At 41.3% G+C, this 22,279-nt stretch overlaps 1 protein-coding gene across 1 annotated transcript in view; it reads right to left on the bottom strand.

Annotated features, from left to right (window-relative positions):
• Positions 1-18,662, bottom strand: part of PDGFC (platelet derived growth factor C) — a 209,789-nt gene extending 191,127 nt beyond the window's left edge. The window contains exon 1 of the mRNA XM_004420952.3: positions 17,658-18,662. Within this exon, the coding sequence (XP_004421009.1) occupies positions 17,658-17,775 (118 nt within the window). The 5' untranslated portion in view covers positions 17,776-18,662. The remainder of the gene's footprint in view (positions 1-17,657) is intronic.
• Positions 18,663-22,279: the final 3,617 nt, after the last annotated feature.

The raw sequence follows: 22,279 nt of genomic DNA, 5'->3' as shown, positions 1-22,279 counted from the left end.
GAACATTTCTATTGCCTGAAATTTACTGAGAAACATGGGCATAAACTTGTGCAGTCTGGGTACCGTACTTATGTAAATAGCAGAGGGTATGGTTTTAATTTGGTTGTGACACCATAAATATTGGCATACTGAACATGTGCTTACTGCCATGAATTTTGAACTCTCTCTCTCCAGGGTCTGCTTCTGTTTTGTCCACATGCCAGAGCTAAAGACTACTTGCCCATAATCTCATATGATCAGAGCTGAGAAAATCAACTTTATTTCCAAGAAAAAAATACATTCTTTGAGTGACTTTTTAAAATAATGACTTTTTCAAGATTTTTGCCTTCCAGGGGATAAATCACAGTTGTCAATCTCAAAACCTCAAAGCAAAAAAAAGAAAAACTAAAAATAAGAAAGCACATGAAGATATATCTTATGTTAACTAGAAAGAACAGAAGGGGGAGATAATTCAAAACAAAATCAAGCTAAAGCTATTAAAAATGGACTTTTGATAGTCATGCTCTTCTTATAATAAATTGATTGTAATAAACATTATCATAAAGTTCTCTCTTTAAAAATAATTTTCCTGGAAATGATACATTTCTTTTTCTTATTGAGGAAATAACGTTCTAAGCAGTCATCATAATTTTGGCAATAAGGTTCTTTGTACATTCATTTTACTCAGTCTAAGCAGAAAGATTAAGAGGCCCTCCAGTGTAACCCCTTCTAGTTCCTCAAAATGAAACCCAACATCAGTTGCATCGCTCAGTTGTGAAATAAGGCATATGACTTCTTTAGAGCCTATCAGTAATGACCTATGAGGCCAGATGGTAACACTACAGCAGAACTGGCTGCACCGAGTCTAAGTGGGCTGTTTTCACTTCACTTAAAATATTTACCACCCAATGGGGCACTAAGCTAAAAATTATTCAACATTCTACTCTCTGATGCTTGAAAATTATGGGAGATAAGATACATAATTAGAATCTAAGGTAGAAGTGGTGAATTCTGCGATATTCTGGGAGTTTACAGAAAGTAGACATGCCAGACTGAGAGACACAGGAAGGCCAAGCTTTAAATACATGTGAAGTATCTGAACGTGCAGAGTAGAGGAGAGATGATGGTTAACCTTCCCATAGGCACTAACTGGTCCATTTACTCATCATCTGGCACCTGAACTGTTGCAAATGCCTTCAAACTGGTGTCCCTGCCTCTAGCTTCTTTGTCCTTTACAATCATCCTGATGTACCTTTTTTTGGAAAGCAAAAAACAAAACAAAACAAAAAAACCAAATCTAATCATTCAATGGATTGTTATAGGAGTAAGAATATGAAAATAGAGGGAAAGACAGGCCCTCACCATTAGGAAGTAGTGCAGAAGGCATACAGCCTTCTTCCCATATTATCTTATAGGTCTAAACACGTTCCTTAGTATGTCAGAGAGAGCCCTTCATACTAATGAATAATTTTTTCGATTTTATTTCCCACCAAACTGAGCTGATTTTTTAATAGACTTTGTGCTCTCTCACAAGTCTATGCCTTCTGCTTAGAACTCTCTTCCTTTTCTAGAGAATTCTCTTCATCCTTAAAGACCCAGCTTAAATGATGGCCTCATGAGAAGTCTTTCATGACAGGGAAAGGGAACATCTTTTGGGTTCCTTTAGCATTTCAACTATATCTCTAGCGTATCACAAGCCACACTGATGGAAAACATCAAGGACTCAAAGAGCTGCATTTTGTTTATCTGTTTTCAGGATGTGACATAGTTAACTAGAACACGAGGCATTTGATATTCATCAGATCAAACTGACTTCTTGGTGAAAAGAGTTGCAAGGATAATGGCATGGAGTCTTCTCTGCGGTGAGCAGAGATCAGCTTTGTGCAGTCTTTTTATTAGAAAGACAATAAAAGTGAGGTGAGATCACAGCAGACCTTGAGCACACTGGAGTAGACCCTTGTCACTCAGAGTCTGGTCCTCGGTCCAGCAGCATCGGCATCACCGGGGAGTTTGCTAAAATGCCATCTCTCTGGACCCACCCTCAACCTACAAAATCAGAATACATTTTAATAAGATCCCCAGGTGATTTGTATGTACATTAAAGTTTGAAAAGCACTTATCTAAGCTTGACAGGAGTAAACACAACCAGAACTCTCCTGTAGGAAGATTATCTGACCTTAACCTCCTATATATGATCAACTGGGGGTGAGAGAGCATGGGAAAAGCCTGGGATGCAGAAGGAAGAATAAGGACACTTTTGCCACAGCTTAGATAACCAGCACCTGACTTGGGGTGATGGCAGTGAGAATGCAGAAATTACAAATATAATTACTTTCCTTAAGAATAGAAATGTTAATGTTCATTCATTAGCTTAACAATAATCCTGTACTTGTTTAATCTACTGTATTAAACATTTTGAATTTTTCTGAGGAAATGATATTTAAACAGAATAAAAACTATTAGTTTTAAGCTGCATTCTCAGACTTGGAGCTCTAAAAGCAAGCCCGAACAATGAGAAATAGAGAATCCTGTAAACATATGTGCAATTGGATGCTAAAACGGGCCTGAGGTGCCAGCAGCACAGGTAAAAGGACACCAAAGCAGCAGTAAGACAGACGCCCTCCATATGCAGATTTTCAAGGGAAATATCCAGAAGCTGTTCCATGAAAGCTGAATCCCTCAGATGCATCAAGCCTCCTGCCCCCTCCAGCCCACCTCATTTCCCAGACAGGCTCCCACTCAGAAACAGGCCTGGGTAACAAGTGAAGAGATCTACTGTAGTTTTCATTTAGAGTTTTAATTATTCTAAAAGACTGGGCAACTATTTCTAAAGTGTCAGAGGGTTTATATTTAAGGTTACTCTAGAACTCTGTAACCCTTAAGAGTGAGCTGAAAAAACCATGGTCTTGCAGAAATATTCATCCTGAGGTAGGGGAAGATAGTCCCTGCTCAGTAAAATTCATGAGCAACAAAAATAAAATTGTATTTTGATCAAGACCCAAGAGTCATGATTATTCAACCAACCAGTTCCAAGTACACGTCACCAATGATTATGGAAACATGAAGGAGGATTCCCCACAACAGGAGCACACACAATCCCCACTCTGCAAACGTACACAGATGACAGCCCTCTCTAGACGGTGTGGACTATGCACGCCAAGGTATAGTCTTCCCTTAAGCAAACAATTGCTATAACTTGAACCACCCCCCCAACAAATTTCTAAGTGGCTTTAATAGCTGTTAAAAAACAAAACAAGGGCCAGCCCCAGTGGCCTCGTGGTTACGTTCGGTGTGCTCCACTTTCTTGGCCCAGGTTCTGTTCCCAGGCATGGACCTACACCACTAGTCTATCGGTGGCCATGCTGTGATGGCGGCTCACATACAAAAAGAGGAAGATTGGCAACAGATGTTAGCTCAGGGCAAATCTTTAAAAAAAAAACTTTAGTGCTTGCAACAGAGCCTAGAGCTTCCAAAGTAGAGAACCCAGACGGCTTACAGTGGTTTCCCCCCACCTTCTATGACTTCTGAGGGCACACTTTTTAAGGGCATCAGCACCAGAAAGATAAAGGTCATTAAAGCGGTCATTTAATTTGAATATCTATGGTACTTTTTTACATCTCTGCAGCTTTTTCTAGGTTAAAAGTCCTTGCTAATTCAGGTTTATATGTGTCTTTTTAACACGCATTTTTCCACGTCGCTCCCTTCCCTGTAACTATTGTCTACCACTGCATATGATTCTAACTCCTGCCACTGCATTCATGAATCTTCTGTGCCTACCAATCCCACTCTCTCCTCCATGTCCATATCCCAAAAGCTATCATCTCATTATCCCTCTAGATGGACTGCCCAAGCAAAAACACCTCTTTTTGTTATCTTTTCTCTCACATTATTTATACCTCTACTTTAGACATTTGGCTGGACTAAAAACAACCACTGTAGGGGTTTATCCAACTCCTCTGCTAGGGAACGACCCCTACAATTGCTCCTGCATCTCCTCTCACTCCCTCACTTTGTCAAAAACTGTTTCAAGGCTCACTTCCTCCAAAATTTAATTCCTGCTTCTCTAGGAGGTATGCTCAGTTCTTATCGCAACAATTTGACATGATGCCTAATGTTCTGAAGTCATTTCACCTGTGTTCCATCAGCAACTTTCTAATGGCAGATTATTTACAGCAGAGCCATTAGAAAAGGCTGAGAAAAGTTGCTAGGAGAGAGGTGTATTTTGAGCAAAGGGGCCTGGAGAGATGAGTAACATGTGTACATGCAGAATCAAAGGGAGAGTAGAGTGGATTTTAGGAGATGGGAACCTGGTGAGTAAATATGCCAGAAGTCTCATCTCTTGTTACATATTTAACCTTTTCCTCTCCTCTGGATCTCTTCCAAACCCAAACAAGTAAACAAAATGTATTTATTTCCTCTTCCTTTCTCTCCAGCCTGGAACCACTTGAAATCTCCTTCCTTGGATCACTAAAACTTTCCCCAAAGTCTTAAAAACTTTATGCCTAACTTCTTCACTTTACTCCATAACCATTCTTCTTCCCACTGCGACACCCCTCACTACACTGAAGTGTTTTTTTGTTTTTGGTTTTGGTTTTTGTCAACGTTGAAAAACATAAGCTGTTTATTCATTGGACCTCATTTTCTTGAAACTCTACTGTATTTTATACTGTCGGCCAATTTCCTTGACTTTTCTCTCTCTCCTTCCTTGGCACCTTGGCACTTCCTTGGTACCTTGGCATTAAGGCTTCTCTCTCTTTCTTTTATTTTCCTCTTTTTCTTTTTTTTTCTCTTTTTTCTCCAATTTTCTTCTTTTCTTTTTTCCCCTTCACTGACTCCTCTTTGTAGTTCTGGATCACAGATGTGGGATTTCCTTTTCCTTCAACTTTATTCTTTACTTTTCAGCAACCTTCATGCCATCTCTATCTGTTATACACCATGAGGGATCAGATTTAATTCATAATTTGGCCACCTAAATAGCTGGGGTGAGAGGGCCAATAACGGAGTTCACAATGAAGCATGAAGAATCACTCTCTAATTATTCAAGCCTAAGTAATATATCAATGTTCCTCCCTTTGTGCCTCCTATTGCTAATTACCTGCCCGCTGAATCTATTTTTAAGGTCTCAGTCAAAACAAACTACACATTAGGCTGCATGAATTTCCTGTACTTCCTCATTCTGCATATTTACTCACCAGGTTCCCATCTCCTAAAATCCACTCTACTCTCCCTTTGATTCTGCATGTACACATGTTACTCATCTCTCCAGGCCCCTTTGCTCAAAATACACCTCTCTCCTAGCAACTTTTCTCAGCCTTTTCTAATGGCTCTGCTGTAAATAATCTTGCTTTTTTCTTAATCTTGCCTTTTCCCACCAAACACTGTATTTTATTCTGTATTATAGCTAGCTTCATGTCTTATCTCCCCTTGTCACTATAAACTACTTGAAGGCAATGACTAAGTCTATTTCCACTTTGCATCTTCCACAATGCCTCACAGTTTCAGGCCGCTACTAGTGTCAATTTGTGGTATATATCTCAATTCAGAGAGTTTTTATTTAGAGAATATACAACCATACAGAACTCTGTTCATCATAAACAAGGTGAATGGGTTGTGAATTGTTGCTTTCAAGATCACAGAGAATCCAATTTAAAGGCAGATCTTAGGTTTTTCATAGACGTAAGGGCATCTAGTCCTAAATCATTCATTTAAAAAAAAAGGAAATAGCAAGTCACACATGACACAGAAACCATAATATCCACCATTGTCCCTTGTTTTTTAGGCCTGTGGAGCTGGAGCAGCTACTTCCGCTGCCAAACTCCCAGCAGTAACACTTGCAAGTTGCCAGTATGGTATGATGCCATCAGTTTTTAAGACTTAGAGAGGCTCATTGATTTGTACTGAGGTTTCTTACACAATCCACTTCCTTTAAGGCGAAGTGAGCCAACCCTGATCGAGAGAAGTTACAGAATGAATAAATGTGATGGTATCAACATAGAAATTATTTAGTTTCCTTTCCTCACGTCAATTTCCAAATTTATTTCTGGCTTCCACTGTCACCAGTCATCACCACCAATGCCCAGCGCCACATTCTTATAATCCCACCCCGCCTCCTCCCACTTACTGGACGGTTCTGGCACAACCCTCATACCATTTCCGAGGAGGTAAATTAATATCCTAATGCAATCAAGTGGCTCTCTAAAGCAAGAGAACTTGGGATAGGACTTTTTACCTACGTCTCAAGTAAGACAAATGAATGTCAAGGTAGGCTGGTTATAATAGTGGTTTTATTACAAAACTGGCAGAGTTACAGTAACTGCAAATCACAACTGTTGTTGGATTTCTACTTTACATAGCTGTAGTTATGAGTTTACTCTTGTAAGCCAGAACAATTATTTTACAATTAGTTTAGACATGTCTGAGCCAAGAAGGAAAACTTCAATTTCAATCATCTTATTTTCCTTGAACAGAACCCAGTGCTACCAAAAAGCTGGTCAATTCAACTCTTCACACATGGGTTTCTAGTCATTTTTCAAAGTTGAACAATCTTATAAATGTAAATGCTCAAAATTTTAAGTATTTTTTCAAACTGTAGTATAACAGAGCAATAATGGGTTTCCACGCACTAAGAAAAACAAACAAATAAACAATAAGCTCACAACCCCGTTTTCAAGGGAGAACATGGTCACGATCCTATAAAACATAATACACATTCCGGACTTTCGACTGCAAATCTATCACTTAAACATCTAGTAAATGACCCAATTTGTTTACACGGCCCTGTACCTTTTTATGGCCTTTCCATAAAAAAGTTATTACATCCATTCCCTTTATTTTGTTTAAGAGTGTTTGAATGAGCCCCAGAACCACAAGCCAGTTAAAACAAGCACTCTTTAGATGGACGTGGTCTCATATAATTCACCACTACCGTGGAAATTTTCAAAACAATGTTTGTAGTTTGGAAACACCACACATTCCCACACACCAAAAGTATTTCCTGTGCTTTATGCAGTTTTAAGTGTTCCGCAGATATGTTAGAATAAGTCCTATTTTTCCATTTTTCCAAGTAAAAGTGTGGCTGGCATTTGCACTTCTTCCAGAAGATTTGCACCTCTGAGTGTTTTGCTATGGGAGGGTGGCCATTCAGAAATGATTGCAAAGGAAGATTGCAAGGGAAATGTAAAATCCAGACACCCTAATTGATTTCCTAGGATGTAAATGTTAGTTCTAAAAGGAAACCATTTTAAAGCAGTTAGTTTAATGGGGTGCCCAGCGGATGTCTATTAAAAGTTATCAGTACAGATTAAAGATAAATTTTCTACCATGAAGCAAAAGTTTTTTTAAAAAATAAACATAAAGATTATTTAATGCCTAATTTTACATTCTTAATCATGCCTACAAACCTCAAGCTTCCTAATATTCTCAAAAAAAGAGATTAAAACCACTTTTTCAAAGGTTAGCATGTATCAATTAGGTATCAATTAGTCTCTCAAAATCTCTCAATATCCAGGCCAGATTTTGACCTGGGAAACACCTGCTATTTTCAGACTGTTGATTTTTCTAGAAACAGTCAGACCGTTTTGATTACAGTGACTAACACAAAGTAAAGATACAGTTGAGCCTATCATATATATCTCTAACATATATATATAACTGCATCTGAAACCATAAAAACAGTAGTGTGATACGATGTCTAGGCTCTTGTAGAGGCAATTCGTTTTCACGCGACCTCCAGAAATTGAGTGTTCTTTTGTTGGTAAATAAAAGTAAAGTCATAACCAAATGCATACTTATAGAGACACTGCTACTAATTTAATAGGAAGCGTCCCCAATACCTTTTATTACCTACTACATAGATGCATTTCCAGCAGAGGAGATCTGCCTCCAGCACACCCCATCTCTGGCTCTGGATGTGCAGATCTATGCTTTTCATACTAACACTATGCAACTTTTTTTCTTGTTTTTATAGCGTTCATATATTCATGAATTATTACAAGAAATACAGCTGAATTTTTTCTGTCCTTTGCATAGGTAATCTGATGGCAAATCACATTCTAATAAAAAGGAGTCTCAGTATATTTTTACAGACCAATTGAAAATGCTGAAATCATTGTGTTCTTCCTATGTTCTTAAACAATTTGCACCCTACCTGTCATGTCTCGGGTTGAAAGTACGATAAACCAGAAATGAACACCGCAGGTTCCTCTTTTTTCCAAACCCAGCAAGAAATTTCCAGTGAGGAACTGAATATTTCTTTCTTCTCATTTGCTCACATCTTAATCACATTTAAAGCAAATGTTCCTTCTTAGTACGCTGATTTTAAACATCGCCTGCTGCCATAGAAAAAGAAATTATAATGCTTTAATGACTCCCAATTTGCATTTCTAATCACCTCAGACTATGAATGTGTGTGGTAGTATGGGAAACAAGCTGTGATTTATTCCTCAGTGGAAACAAAAAGATAAATAATATGACTCTTTAAAAGACAGATGTCCTTATAAATACCCAGCAAAAATAACTGCCAGAAACAACATGAGATAAGTACCACATAAGTCCAACTGCTGTTGTTAATGGTTTCTGATCTCTGTGGTGACTCAAAAGGCAGATGCGATGGCCAGCTGGGCATATTTAAGCACAGAAGCATATCTCCATCTTGCGTACACTGAAAAGCTTAAAATAGTACCCACTCACGAACAAGGCTTTCCTAGAATGCAAATTGCTTAGCTTCAAAAAAGATAGCATGGCATCTAGATAGCACATCCACCAAGAGAACTCATTCATTTCAAATCCGTCAATAGCGCAAAATATTTCTAGCATTGTATACCAGGGACCAGAGCAAACCTCACTAGAGAAATGACGCAGCTACTCAATGTAGAGTAAGCTCACAGGCATTAATTTTCCCCGAAACTTGAAAGCCTTTCCCTTCAAAGTGTGAAGGCTGTTTTCTTTGCTTCTTGCAATGTAATAGCTTCATTACACTAATTCAGTGTGCTGGAAGCTGCCTCCCTTTATCACAATCTCCTGATCCTTCCCTCAGCCTCATTCTGCATGCCATCCATTTTGTGAATGAAGTGTGAAAATAGCTCTTTGTTTACATAAAGAAGGCAAGAGAGAGTAGTGTGGACACAGGCTTAGCTTATTTGAGTGTAACTGAGGCTGTGCAGCCTGCCCTTCTACCCAGGTCAGAACTTCCAGACATGCCTAATGACTGGGAGAAAATTCCAGCAATAAGCAGGCAACTACACCTACCAAAGCAGAACTCTGCTACTACATGCCTGCTTAGAAAATAACTGAAAATAAAGGGGTTTGACTAAATCTGAAACGTGAAGACAACCTTTTCTTTTATTCTGTTTATTAACCGCAAACTCTGCAGGAAGCATGCACTGCAGACAGCATCGGGGTCTTTGAATACATCCACCAAGGACATCTTTCCACTTTTTTCCTGCCTCTACTCATACTCAACACTAAACTCTTCTTGTCTCTCACACAAGTGACCTTGACCAAGTCACTTCAGCTCTATAGCCCTCACTTTACACATTGGTGAGGGTAGGCTCTTGGGATCCTTCCAGTCCTAACATGCCATGCACCATATTTATTGCTGAGTTCTAGTCCATGAGCCACAAGCAAAAGATGCAAATAGAGGCATGAAAACCCTTTTCATGCCTCTATTCTTTTGTGCAGGCTGTTCCTCTACCTAGAATGCTTTCCTCTTTTTCCCTCTCAGACCCACTTCGAAATATGTCACCTCCTCTGTGGCAACTTTTCTCCTTGCATTACTTTTCTGGGCAGAATCAACCACTTAGTCAATCACAGAGGATTTCTGAAGCAAAATAAAGCACTCTGTGTTCCCAGAGCGCTTTGAGCGCAGAACTAATAGACCATGAGATAAAAGAAGGATCTGCCATCCTTCTTGGACAGAGCTTCTCAAGGACAGGGACTGCATCTTATTCTTTGTGGACCCAGCACCTAGGGCAAAGCTTAGCAAAGAGCAGATGCTCATAAATATTTGCTGAATAAAAACAACGTTCTAATGAAACATTAGACCATTTAACTCATGAAGGAAGAGGCACGTGGCTCTGAGTCCTGGCTTGGAGTCAGACCCAGGTCCAAACATTTACCAGCTGGAGGACCTTGGCTAAGCTATTTCGCCAGTGAAGCCTCAGTGTTTTTCCTAATACCCCATGGGTAGGTTATAAAGATAAACTGTATACAGTCTGCAAACATTGAGCACAAGTGTGGCACCTAAACGCACTCCTGGGGAGTTATGACTCAGCATTACAAAACCAGAGACCCACTTAGAGCTCTTTAGACCCATCCAACCACTCGCAGAGAGTGCATCCAAACACTGCCCTTCCTATGTCCTTCCTGGGAGCTTTTACTGCTTTCCTATCAGTACACAGTGTACATAGTAGCAATGCAATCCTGTATCCTTGCACTTAGCATCACTGTGCCTTGCACTGCTTCGGGATGTTGGTTTCCCTCAAAGAACCAGACATTGGCTTTGCCTCTGCCCCCCAAACTCCAGCAACAACCCAATATACACCTCACTTGATTGAGAAATGGCTCAACTACTATTCGATAGAGAAAAAGCCAAGTATAAAAAACATCATAGTTTGAAAATAAAAGAGGAATTAAGCCCAACACCAAGAAAGCAAAATTAGTGAAGCCAGCCTGGTGAAGACAGTTTGGTTTAGAAACAAGGCAAATGTCCAGGGAGGAGGCTGCTCCTTCATGAAGGGACTGAAAATAACTGCCCGAGGATAGCACATGAAGTCTAATGGGAAGTCAGATAACAGACGAAATTAGCTAAACTCGACTTAAAACGTATTTTCATCAAGTAAAAGACAAAATGAGCTAATGCTACCAAAAAATATCACTCAATAACTTGGCTTTAATGATAAATGTAATTAGTGTAACTCTTCTTTATAATTTTTAGCTCCTTTTGTTCTCAGACTTAGGAACTTGACAAATAAAATTTTTAAAAAGTAAACTAATTCTGTTTTAGGTAAGCCATTCAAGTCCACAGCTATGAATTTATTTCCTGATGCTCTTGACTTTAAAGAGAAATTTGAACCTCTGAATAGAATATCCTACATAATATAGTGTGAATAAAAGTTAAGGTCACTCATTAAATCCATGTCAAAGGAATAAAAGGCTGTGCTTTCCAGAGCTCAGTAAACCATGCTTATTCACTCATTTCTATGGTACTTTTACCTCTGAGACATCCTGCTAAATAAAATGTTCCAAATTAAAAAAAAAAAAAAAACCCAAGCGTTCCAATGTCAGCCATCCTCTCTTCATCATCAAATAATAAACCAAAATTTTGAAATAAACATTGTTCATCCGTGGATCTGGTACACCTGCTTAAAATAAAGTCCCAACATGTAATAATAATTCTAAAGGTCACAGTTCAAGTCATTTGCCAAATTGTCAGGTTTCTACTCCAACAGAAGTATTACCATATATACATTAGCCAGAGTATCTGTTATATTTAATTAATGTGATTATTCTGAGATTGGTTTCCTTAGTGTTCTTGGAAATAAGGTTTCAGGATCAAGGCAGTCCCACCTCCCTTCACAGCCTGCAAAGCATGCAACCTTCTAAAATAATAAAGAAATGCTTTTATACAAAGCACCCAAAGAATTTTGGAACTAGAATTCCATTTGGCCTAATGGGTTCTTACCTAAGGAAAAATATATCACCACATTAGCAGTTTAATACTGCTGCACTCAACAGTGACCTTGACAAAGTCACTTCAGCTCTCTAGGCCTCACTTTCCACATTGGTGAGGACAAGCTCTTGGGATCCTTCCAGTCCTAACATGCCATGCACCATATTTATTGCTGAGTTCTAGTCCATGAGCCACAAGCAAAAGATGCAAAGCACACTGATTTTGGAGGCATGTCAGCCACTCAGAATTCACCCTTCTTAAGAGTTCTTGGTCCATATCACACAACAACCCCATCTTATAAAATACAGAGGTATGCACAGCGATGCACTTTTAAGACAGTAACTAGGCACCAGCTCTAGGAAACCTACTCACTTGCTTGGTACATACTCACCTGATAACATGGTATATATTTACTAAGATTATAAAGTAACACTCTGATTGGCATATCCCATCACAACCAATAAATAAACAAGTTTATCTTCCTATGAAAAAAGTCAAACAATGTAGAAGTTCCAAGACCAGAAAGACATCTTCAAAGATGGGCTCCTATTATAGTCAACACCATAGTCTTACTCTAATAAGGCACTACATCCAGAACCATTCAACAAATATTTCTTGGGCAAGTACTATATACAGCCTCCTGTTCCGGGTGCTGGAGCTGCCACAAAGAGCAAGTTGGACAAGTTCCACGCTCTCAGGGAACTTACGATCTATGGGGGTGGTGGTCGGGATAGGTTGACAACAAACTAACTAATGAACAACAAGAAGAATATCAAAGAATGATATGTGCTATGCAGTTAATTAACCTTGGTATGATACTGAGGGGTGGCTAGTTTAGATTAAGCGGTCAGAAAAAAGACCTGGCTGAGAAGGTGATCCATTCACTCTAGATAACAGGAAGGTGCTACACATGCCAAAGCAGTTGAGCAGTGTTGCCCAGAGAAGCAGGAACAACCAACAGAGGGCTGCAAACTCAGGCCATGTGAGTCATGTCCCCATTCCTCATCTCACCTCCCAGGCCCCAACCCTTGAGGAACTAGAACCAAAAGAGCTGCAAGAAGGAGGCTTGAAAGAGGCCACACCCCTTCCTTACTTCAGGTTCCTTCAAGCCTTGGGTTAGGCCTGAGCTGCCAGGCAGGGAGGAGGAGAGAGAAGGGTTTTAACTCCAATATGAACCAAATTGTCTGTAGCTAATTGTCAAAATGTTTAATAATCAATATGGCAGGCACACTGATCTATCAGGAAGGAGGCTAGAAAGGCTGGAGTCATGTCCTAGAGGTCCTGAGTTGTGCCAGGCATTAACCCTGTAGTTTCTGGTTCACAGATACTCCATTTGTCCTGGAAGAGTAGCACCAGCTTCTCCCCAATCCACTGGGACTATTTCAATATTTTAACAATCTGTATGGTAGTGCTGGTGCACACCAACCAAAAATCAACCACTAGAGGTATCCTTAGAAGATAGGAAAGGGAGATTATTTTAAAAATCACAGTTGGAGGCAGTGGTGGAGAAAAATAATTAAACAGAGACAGTTTAATAAATGAGTTATATAGAAATTATACTACGTTACATAGACATATTCTGGCTCTGTAAAATGCTTTCAAATAAAACAATCAGAAACATAAAAATTAGACTAAATAAGTGAAGGGACTTTCATTATGACTTCTACCATTTTGGTTGATAGAAATAGAAATGTATGGGGAAAATTTTAGCAGTCTTGGAAACATTTGGGGGTGGGAGGTATGAATATTATGAATTCATGAATTCAATTATTATTTATTTCACACACATCACATTATCATTAGAATTCTGTTTCTACAAAAAGTGTACAAGTTTGTAGGCCAAACAGAATCTTAGCACTACAAAGGTTGAAAAAACATGAAATGAATATAAAGAAGATGCGTAAGAAATAAGTTTCAGGAAGGATGAAATAAGAATAGACAAAGCTAAGATTTCAGTGCCTGAGACAGAGCTCTACAAAATAGCACCATTGGGGAAAGTTTAGTATTGGACCCTGGCGTCTATTTACAACTATTTAACAAATGATCCTGAAGTTGCCCACAGGCCACTGTACTTTCCCAACACCTTTTAGAGGTAAATACAAAGTATATTAGATTAAATGTAAACGATAACAGTTGGTAGGGGAGAAAAAGTTACCGTAAAACAGAATGGGGCTTTTTTGTCACCTATTATGAAAAACAATATTCATCATTACATAATGTCACTTTACTTCTTCAACTTCCTCAACCATCTCAAACAGAGCAGAGAACTAAGAGGAAGTTTAAAAAAAAAAAAAAACCTCTAAACAACAAAAATAAATGTCACAAAGGTCATGCACTACAACTTATAGACTAACTCACAGGAAAGTCCCTTTAGTCTTTAGTCAGAGCCTATTTACTCTTGGACACTATTCTAAGGATTGTGATTATGTTTTTCAGTAAAATAGAGCTTTGGAGCTGCCACCTATAAAGGGTGGGAGAGTGGGCACAGTTTGGTTAGACACAGGCACATTGGCAGTAGCAGGAGGACAAAACTGGCACTGAAAAAAAGGGGCAGAAAAGCCATAAACACAAGACACATGTATTCAGAAAGGCATTACCAGGGGACCGTTTGTCCCCAAAGTAAATGGCCCCACAGACCACAGAAGTCCTTGAGGAAAAGAGCGCATACAATAAATGATGTTCTTAAGGATGACCCTAACTAATAGAGGCATATTCCAAATCTACACTCAAAATAGTTAAAGAAAATGAGAACAGGAAGAAGCTTGTTTCAGGTCCATGGGTAAATTAAAATCACTCTCCAGTGACACAGGTAGATGAGGCTGACTCCATCAACAACTTTGTGATTGGTGTCTATTCGGGCTACACGCAACAGATAAAGTAAGCTTAGTTTCGTTTTGTTTTTTGATGTATATGATTCCTTCTGCTACAACTCAGAAGAACCATTTCAGAACTTAGTCATTTCACAGTAGGCATTCTCTTTAAAATAAGAGTGCACACAGATATTAGTAATTTTTCCCACGTTCATACAGGAAGTGTAGGCCAGAAACCCTACGTAAGTCAGTATTCTTATCTTTATCTCTTTATTAAGTTAAATGTGGAGCCCCTTGGTTTTGGGTGAGACTTGAGGGTTAGAAGTCAGATTAACAATGAAGGATACAAAGACAACTTACAATACCCGCCCAATAGGAGGATAAAGCTATTTGTACCGTAAAGTGGCAAGAACTGCAATACAGTTTTAAGTCAAAAACCGGGTAACTGATAGCAGAGTAAATGACACTGATCCCTCAAAACTAATTCTGAAGCACCTCCACATGTTCCAGTCTAAATCCAAATACCTAGCATTGGCTATAGCAACCAATTTCCATTTATAACACCTCTTGGGACACCAACTTAATATTCAAACGGAGCAGGCCTGGGGATTTGATGGAGTCAACACCATTTGAGATTGGAATATTCGAGGAAAGAGTATCATCGGGGAGGGGTCCTTGAAAGTGGGAATGAGCTCCTAAAGTCACAATAGATCAATTTGAACATTTCATATTTAGCACTTAAAAGACTTTTGACAAAATAATGCAATGCACGAACTGGACCAATGGCATTTTCTATGTAGCATCGTCAGGAGGGTTGGTACTTAACAGAATTGGACAATCGTCAAAATTGAGAAGAGCAATAGGGCAATCAAAAACCAATCATAACTCAATATGAGCGCAGAAAACACCCACAAGGGAATGGAAAATTTGAATGCCAAAAAAAAAAGAAGACGTTGTTCCAGCAAACGCGTTCACATTCCAGGGAGATCTTCTTTAGCACCTACCTGTTATCCTCAAATCTTGGAACCTTGAAGCATAAAAATCAACCTGAGCATGTGCAGGAAAATAGCTCTATATTGCCCCCTAGTGCTGCCCAGTCCCATTTCTCCTGAAGCTAAAACTACAAGGTGAGTAGTTCCTCTACCTCTAGTTACTTCCTGCTGCCAACCTCCCAAGAGCTAAACATAGCCCAATACTCTGCCCACAGATTAGGAAACAACCAGGCTATTTTTAACACCATGCATCTTAGGAATGGCAATGGCCCAGCCTCTGATGGCAACAGAATGTGTGTGGTCAGGCTTAATGAACTCACCTCTTCAGAGGGTGTGGACCTACTCAGTAAAGTGGCCAATGACCGTATGAGACCTCTGGGACCCATTACAAAGGGATGATGGTATGTGGATCACAAGAAAGAACAATAAGGAAAGGACAATGAGAGGCACAAGTAGCAAAGGGAATCAGGAAGATGACAGATGCCAGGACAGGCTTGATAAGACAGAGCAGTAGGGAAATGATATGGGACAGGAACAATAAAAAACAGAACACAGAAGCCAGGAATATTACGCATTGTCATGCTGGAGAAGCTTGTCTAGTAAGAAGCAATATTTTGAACTGGACATTTATTTTACATGAGAAAGAACAAAGGTTGGTCTGATCTGTTTCCTGCCTGGGTACCGCTAGTGCTGTGGCTCCTTTGATTGCTTCTCCCAGTCCTCTGCAGCTCCTGTGATTAGAGAATAGATCCCTAGGCTGCCCTTTGATCAGCAACTCAAGCAGCCTGCAGGTGCCATGTGCGGTCACATTAGCAAGTTGTAGGAAGCAACCACATTATTATTGGCTGATAAATGTGATACTGTGTATTGCTGCACATACAACAAATATAAACAATCTCTACAAAAGTTCCAGGAATCCTTATTTTTGTCTACTTTTGTACTCTAGAACTTTCTGTGCTTTCTTAAAGGTGAACAATTCAGAGAGTTTAAATTCAAAGTTGAAGCTTTGAAACACCCCAACACATAAAGAAAAAGTTGCTGTGACTTAAAAATATAGTACACACCATTTTGATTTTCTAGGTATGCTGTTTGTGTTCATTTCGCCTGGTTAATGAAGTGACAGCATTCTTGCATTCTGAATAGATGACATACAAAGCAGTAAAAACATGTACATTTCCTTTCAAAGAACATTTAGAGCCACCACTTGTAAACAGGGTGTTTAATATTCTAATTTTAGACAGTCTACATTAACATTGTGGTTTCATGTGCAGTATAAAATTTCTATTTACAAAGTATTCTCAAAAATGACTTCATAATGGTAGATCAAGAGAAAAAGAGTTTAGAAATTGAATGATGTAAATCATATGGGGTTCAGAGGCTAAGCAAATTACACACCCTGAAGCTGCCCTGGCTTTATGAAAGAAGGCTTTCTCCAGCTCTGTGCAATCCCAACCCAAGGGAACTTGCATCTGAGAGTTTTCTAAACATTTCAGGTACACTTGAAAGCTGAAAGTAATTCTCATTTCCTATGCAGGATTAAGTCGTTTCCAGCACACACAAAATAGCAGTCATTCACCAACACATATAAAAACACACTACCAGAAAGGTAAGGACTTCAGAGTACAAAGGCACATTTTTAAAAAAAATAGAGCTCAAGAGAAGTACACTTTTTCAATTCCCCCTAAAAACGTCCACACGGCCTCTTGACCTCTATATTTCCTATCTACTTACTGATTAATTGATGCCTTTCCACTTAGAGTGCTGCAATTAATGCGGCTGATACATTTCCTGAAACACCCACCTCCCCAACGGAAAAAAAAAAAAAAAATCTGAGTGAAGTCAAACATGCCAGGACTCATTCATTTTGGATTCGTTTTTAGAAGCAGCTCTTGAACTTATAACTCTGGCAACGAGAGGTCCTGCAATGTGAATTTGAACTGACGTTCACAATCGCTCCCAGGGTGTCCTCTCTCTAGCTGAGGCTGCAGTGGCACTCACGTTGCCCTGTTAGAGCTCTGTAGCAGCTCCCGAAGTTGCAAACTGCACGTAACCTCCAAAAGTCCACGCCAATGAACGCAGCGCGTATTTGCATGGATAGAGAGACGATTATACCCTCGCAGGCTGGTGTACATCACACACCAACGCACAATGCCAACGTAACGCACACAGCGAGAAAACAGAAGGGGGAGTTGGGGGGGAAAGACTCACCGTTCTGTTCCTTGTTGCTGGAGAACTGGAATTTACTACTCAGGTTGGACTCAGCCTGAGTCCCGTGTCTCTGGCCGGCCAGGGCAGATGTCAGCAGGAGAAGCCCGAAGAGGAGCATTTGGCTGACTGGGGCGAGAACTCACTCACGGCGGGCACTTTGGAAGCAGCGACTCCCGAGTCTCTTTCACCACCGCCAGGGGAAGGCTGCACTGGGGTGGAAGCGCCGAGCCTGCTCTGGCAGCAGAGAATCGTAGGGTAGTTTCCACATAATCCCATCCAAAACTTTTTCCTAGAGCCCTCTTCTGTGTCTCCAGTTTTTGAAAAGGATCAAAGCAAAACCTGGACCTGAACCAGTTTCCCAAGGTTTAAACAAATCCTGAGCTGTGCCGAAGTGGTGGGGGTGGGGGTGAAGGCGAGGGAGGAAAGAGGGGGTGGGGACGCGGGGGAGCCGGGGGAGCGGCGAGAAGTCACAAGCAAGTTGCTGGGAGCACCTGTCAGTTGGGGGGACAGGACAGAGGCGAAAACTCAAGGGTCGCGCGAAGCCAGCCTCGAAGCCAAGTTGGCGGCAAGCAGTGTCTGATCAATAACAAAGCTGCCAATAGATGCGGCTCTCCGGGCGCCCCTCTCCCCCGCCCCACCCCCACCCCCGAAGGGGGAGGGGGAAGAAACAAGGCGAGGGCGCCGCGGCGGGTCCCCGGGGCCTCGGAGCCGGAGCGGGGCCGGGGGGCTCCGGGCCGAGGTGTCCCGGGCGCGGGCGGAGGGAGGCCGCGGGGCTCCTGCTCCCCAGCCCGGCGCGCAGCCTGCGCCCGGTCCCCACCGCCGCAGCACGGATTCCGGCACCTGGCTGGAGTTTTCCGCGACCAAAGTTCACCTTGTTCGGGTGCGTCCCTCGCTCCTCGGAGCCAAGGGAATTTCGGCAGCTCGGGGTCACCGCGGGGCTCCCGTCCTTCCCCGTCCCCGACTGCCACGCCTCGGGCTCCGCGCAACCCTCGGAGCTCCCGGCGCGGCGTCTCGGCACCGGGTGGAGAGAGAAGGCCGGACGGCCCAAGGCTCCGGCTTGTCCCCTCCCCTTCGCTACCTTCCCCCAGCCCGGCGGCAGTCGGGAGGAGGGGGCCGTGGGCCGAGCCCGGGCGGAGCGCGGCCGGCGAGCGGGGGAGGCTGAGCCGCTCTCCCGCGGGCGGCCGCAGGGGCGGGCGGGGGTCGGCGCCTCGGGGAGGGGCAGCCCCGGGCCGCGTCGCTCCCGCCGGCTAGGGCCGCCAACTGGCAGTCCAGCAGGTGCTGGCACAGACAGGGGGTGCTGCGGGGCTCGCTACAGGCGGGACCCAAACGACCCCGGCGAGGAATGCAGCCAGGGCGGCCCCTGGTTTCCTCCACAGGACGCCCCTCGCCCCAAATAAAGAGCAGAATGGGTGGCAAAGGATGCTGTAAAAAGCAGACAGAACTGGGGAAGAACTTCCTGCAACTCTGCCTCTTCCCCCGCCCCCGTGGCCGTGACTCGTTATTAATTTCCGAGGGGATCCCCATTCCCAAAGGGCTTGTCCGGGACCCTTGGCCAGAGTTTCTGAAGCGAAGGAAGAAGGGAAGTTGGAATTCAAGGATTTCTCTCCAGTTTCCAGCTCTCTGAAGCGTGATGAATAAAGCAAAAGTCAAGACAAACGGCCAAAATAACAACCTTCATTCGTTTAACAAGTACGGTCTTTATTGAATGCCTACTGTGTCAGGCACTGTTATAGGAGCTGGGGCTGTGGTGGTGAAAACAGAGGAAAGTCTCTGTCCTCTGAGGCTTGCATACTAGTTGGGCTACATTAAATTAATATCAAGCAAGTGCCATGGCAAGCAAATCAGAAATATTACCCAACGTCTTGTTAAACAAGTCAATGCAAACAATTCGACCACGTGTGGTGCTCCCTACGGGATTGGAAGGGAGGCTACACCCTTAAGGCGTCTGCCGAACTAGGGGTGGAGTCTCAAATGCCTCTTTTTAAGGAGCTGCCTTTCCTGGCCTTGCAAGGCTGTCTACTGAGTATCCAGGAGCGCTGCCCTGAAAAAGGATCCAGGAGTGCTTAGGCAGGGACACAACACCTACCGGACCAACCCGGGAGCTGACCCTTCCTCAGTCATGCTGAAAATACCACGCCCTCTTCCTATGTTTGGGCACCGACTGAAACCAACCAACCTGAGCTGTGTTTGTAGTAACTAGTCCTCTTCTTTTTTCCTCTCTTAAAGTTCTACTAAGCTCAGCTCCTCTTTGAAACCTCTACTCACCTATCGCATTCATTCTTTCTTCTTCTTTACCACTTCTGTCTTCAGAGTACAGGATATCAAGACAAATAAGGCCCAGTCTTTGACTTGAAAGAATTTAGAGTTTAGCCTTGTTATTTTATTCCCTTTAGCAGCTCCTCAATACCAATGTGAATCTATATTTGCACAAAAAATATGTTCCAAAAACGTTGTGTAGCTTTTTGAGGGAGAAGGGGAGTGTTCCCAATTTTAATAGCATAATGAGACTTGTTATATAAAAGACACGCATTATGAATGCATTTTAATCTATGCGTAATAAAAGTAATTACTCCCCAGTTTTTCTCATTTTGTAAGTTTAATATTCTAATCAGGATTTTTCTAAGTGAGGCTGTCATATGTTTGCATAGTTGAGTTTTTTGGCCACCCACATAGAGAGAGTGTGTGTGTGTGTGTGTGTGTGTGTGTGTGTGAGTATGTGTTTGCAGATGTAATCCATTTGCTCTCTGGAGATTATAAGGGTGATGACTACTCTTTATTTTGTATCATTTCATATTGGCTAGAACAGTGCCTGGCCCAGGGGGATAATGAATAAACACTCTTGACTGACTGACAGGTTTCTTTATTGGAGTCACTTACATTCTCCTGGGAATTTCAGCATGAAGGTTGTATTTGAAAAGTTACAGATGATGTAGAATAATACTCTACCTCTGTGTTTCACCTCATCCATATTCTACAGATTGATTTGACAATTGCCTTATAAATAAAGCCAGCCAGGTGCTCCTACATGACCTCTAGACAAAATCATGTCCACATTGCCCAGTTTCCTTTCAACGTACTTGCATTGTTGTTTCTTGAACTGCTCCTGCCGTTGGCATAGTTGATTCTTTTAACACTTTATCCTCTGCCTGTCTTCCTGCTCCATTTCACTTATAAACCTTTCCTAGGAAAGCGGAATCTTTGCATTGAAAGTAAATTTCATGTAATCCAGAGTCTGCACAGTTACTAAACAATATATTTTGAATGAATATTGCTTTGTTTTGGCCTGAAGCATTTTCCTTGAGGAAAGGCATCTGTTCCGACAACCAAGAGAAAATAATTGCAAACATTCTTTGTGGTTTTCGTGCTTTTTTAAACCTTAGGAAGGAGTGCCCACTCTGGCTGAATGCATGAAGAGCGTTACCTATAAATTCTTGTTGAAGCGTATGGTAGAATGTACTCAGTTATTAACAATGATAATTTCAGGGAGGGAGGGTGGGTGTCACTACTAAATTTTCTTTTATGTGATATAAAATTTTAAAGCAAATTACACCTTTAGCTAGTTACTTGACTATGGAAAGCAGGAACTACAGGGACATATTTTTGCCTCAGAATATCAAATATTATAAATTTTCCTGCTCTCTTCTTCTGTTTCAATGTATGTTTCAGGCATACACACACACATAAAGGTATACCAGCAAAATTATTTTAAGACTTTTCCCAGAACTTTTCAGTTTTTTAATGGCAGAAAGTTGAGCATGAGTTTGAGAAGTTCAGAAAGCTCTCTTCTACCTAAATGTCTATTATGTTTCCAGAACAGCTAATAAACAACACTTACACATACATATATATGAGGCGAGGGGCTGGGGTATCATTAGTAAGCAAAGTAAATGGCCACAGATCACCACAAGAATAAAGACTGTTCTGCGGGTAAAAAAGAAAAAAATAAAGTAGTGTCTCTTAGAGTTATCCTTTTCTCTCTTCACTTTCTGCAGTTATCTTAGCTTGAGAAACATACGACTGTACTATTTCTAAGTATCTAGGATATAGTAATACTCTGTTTTTCCAACCTAGAAATAGTAAAATATGTTTTTTCTTATTTTTTATTCTTCTACATCAGTCTGCCTTTACCTCCCAGTGTTAACAATTACTAATCTGAGAAAGGCTTGCTTCCTGTGGCAGATGTAGAGGGTTGTACCAAGGCCCTGCTCTCAAAGGAACAGATGTACTTTTTAATTTTAACTTTTTTGGGAAAGGAAGTTGGGAAGTGGGAAGTTAGAGGTGTGTGACCGTGAGAAATGGGTGACAAAGACTGGCCTTTGGTGGCCTCTTTGGCTTTTCCCATTGAAGTAAAGCTGCTGTTCCCTTTTTGAAATAATGGTTGAGTATGCATAGATTTTTTCCAAAATCTTGGAAGTGTTTGTCTGACTCAGAACTCAGAGAGAGTAAGTAGCCAGAAACAGTCCCAAAGAAAGAGAAGCCATGGTAACCTTTGAACCACCACAACAAAAGATCATTTCACTGGGAGATGGGAGACCAGGGACTTAGTCTGGCTTTACCACTAACAAACAGTGCAACCTTGATCTAGAAATCCTCTCTGCCCTTTTTCTTTACATGAGACATTT

This window comes from Ceratotherium simum, chromosome 12 (assembly GCF_057802395.1).
Source record: "Ceratotherium simum simum isolate JZ-2026a chromosome 12, ASM5780239v1, whole genome shotgun sequence".
In the NCBI taxonomy this organism is placed as follows: Eukaryota; Metazoa; Chordata; class Mammalia; order Perissodactyla; family Rhinocerotidae; genus Ceratotherium; species Ceratotherium simum.
Note: the sequence above shows the minus strand (reverse complement) of the source record. Positions and strands in the feature narration are given on the sequence as shown.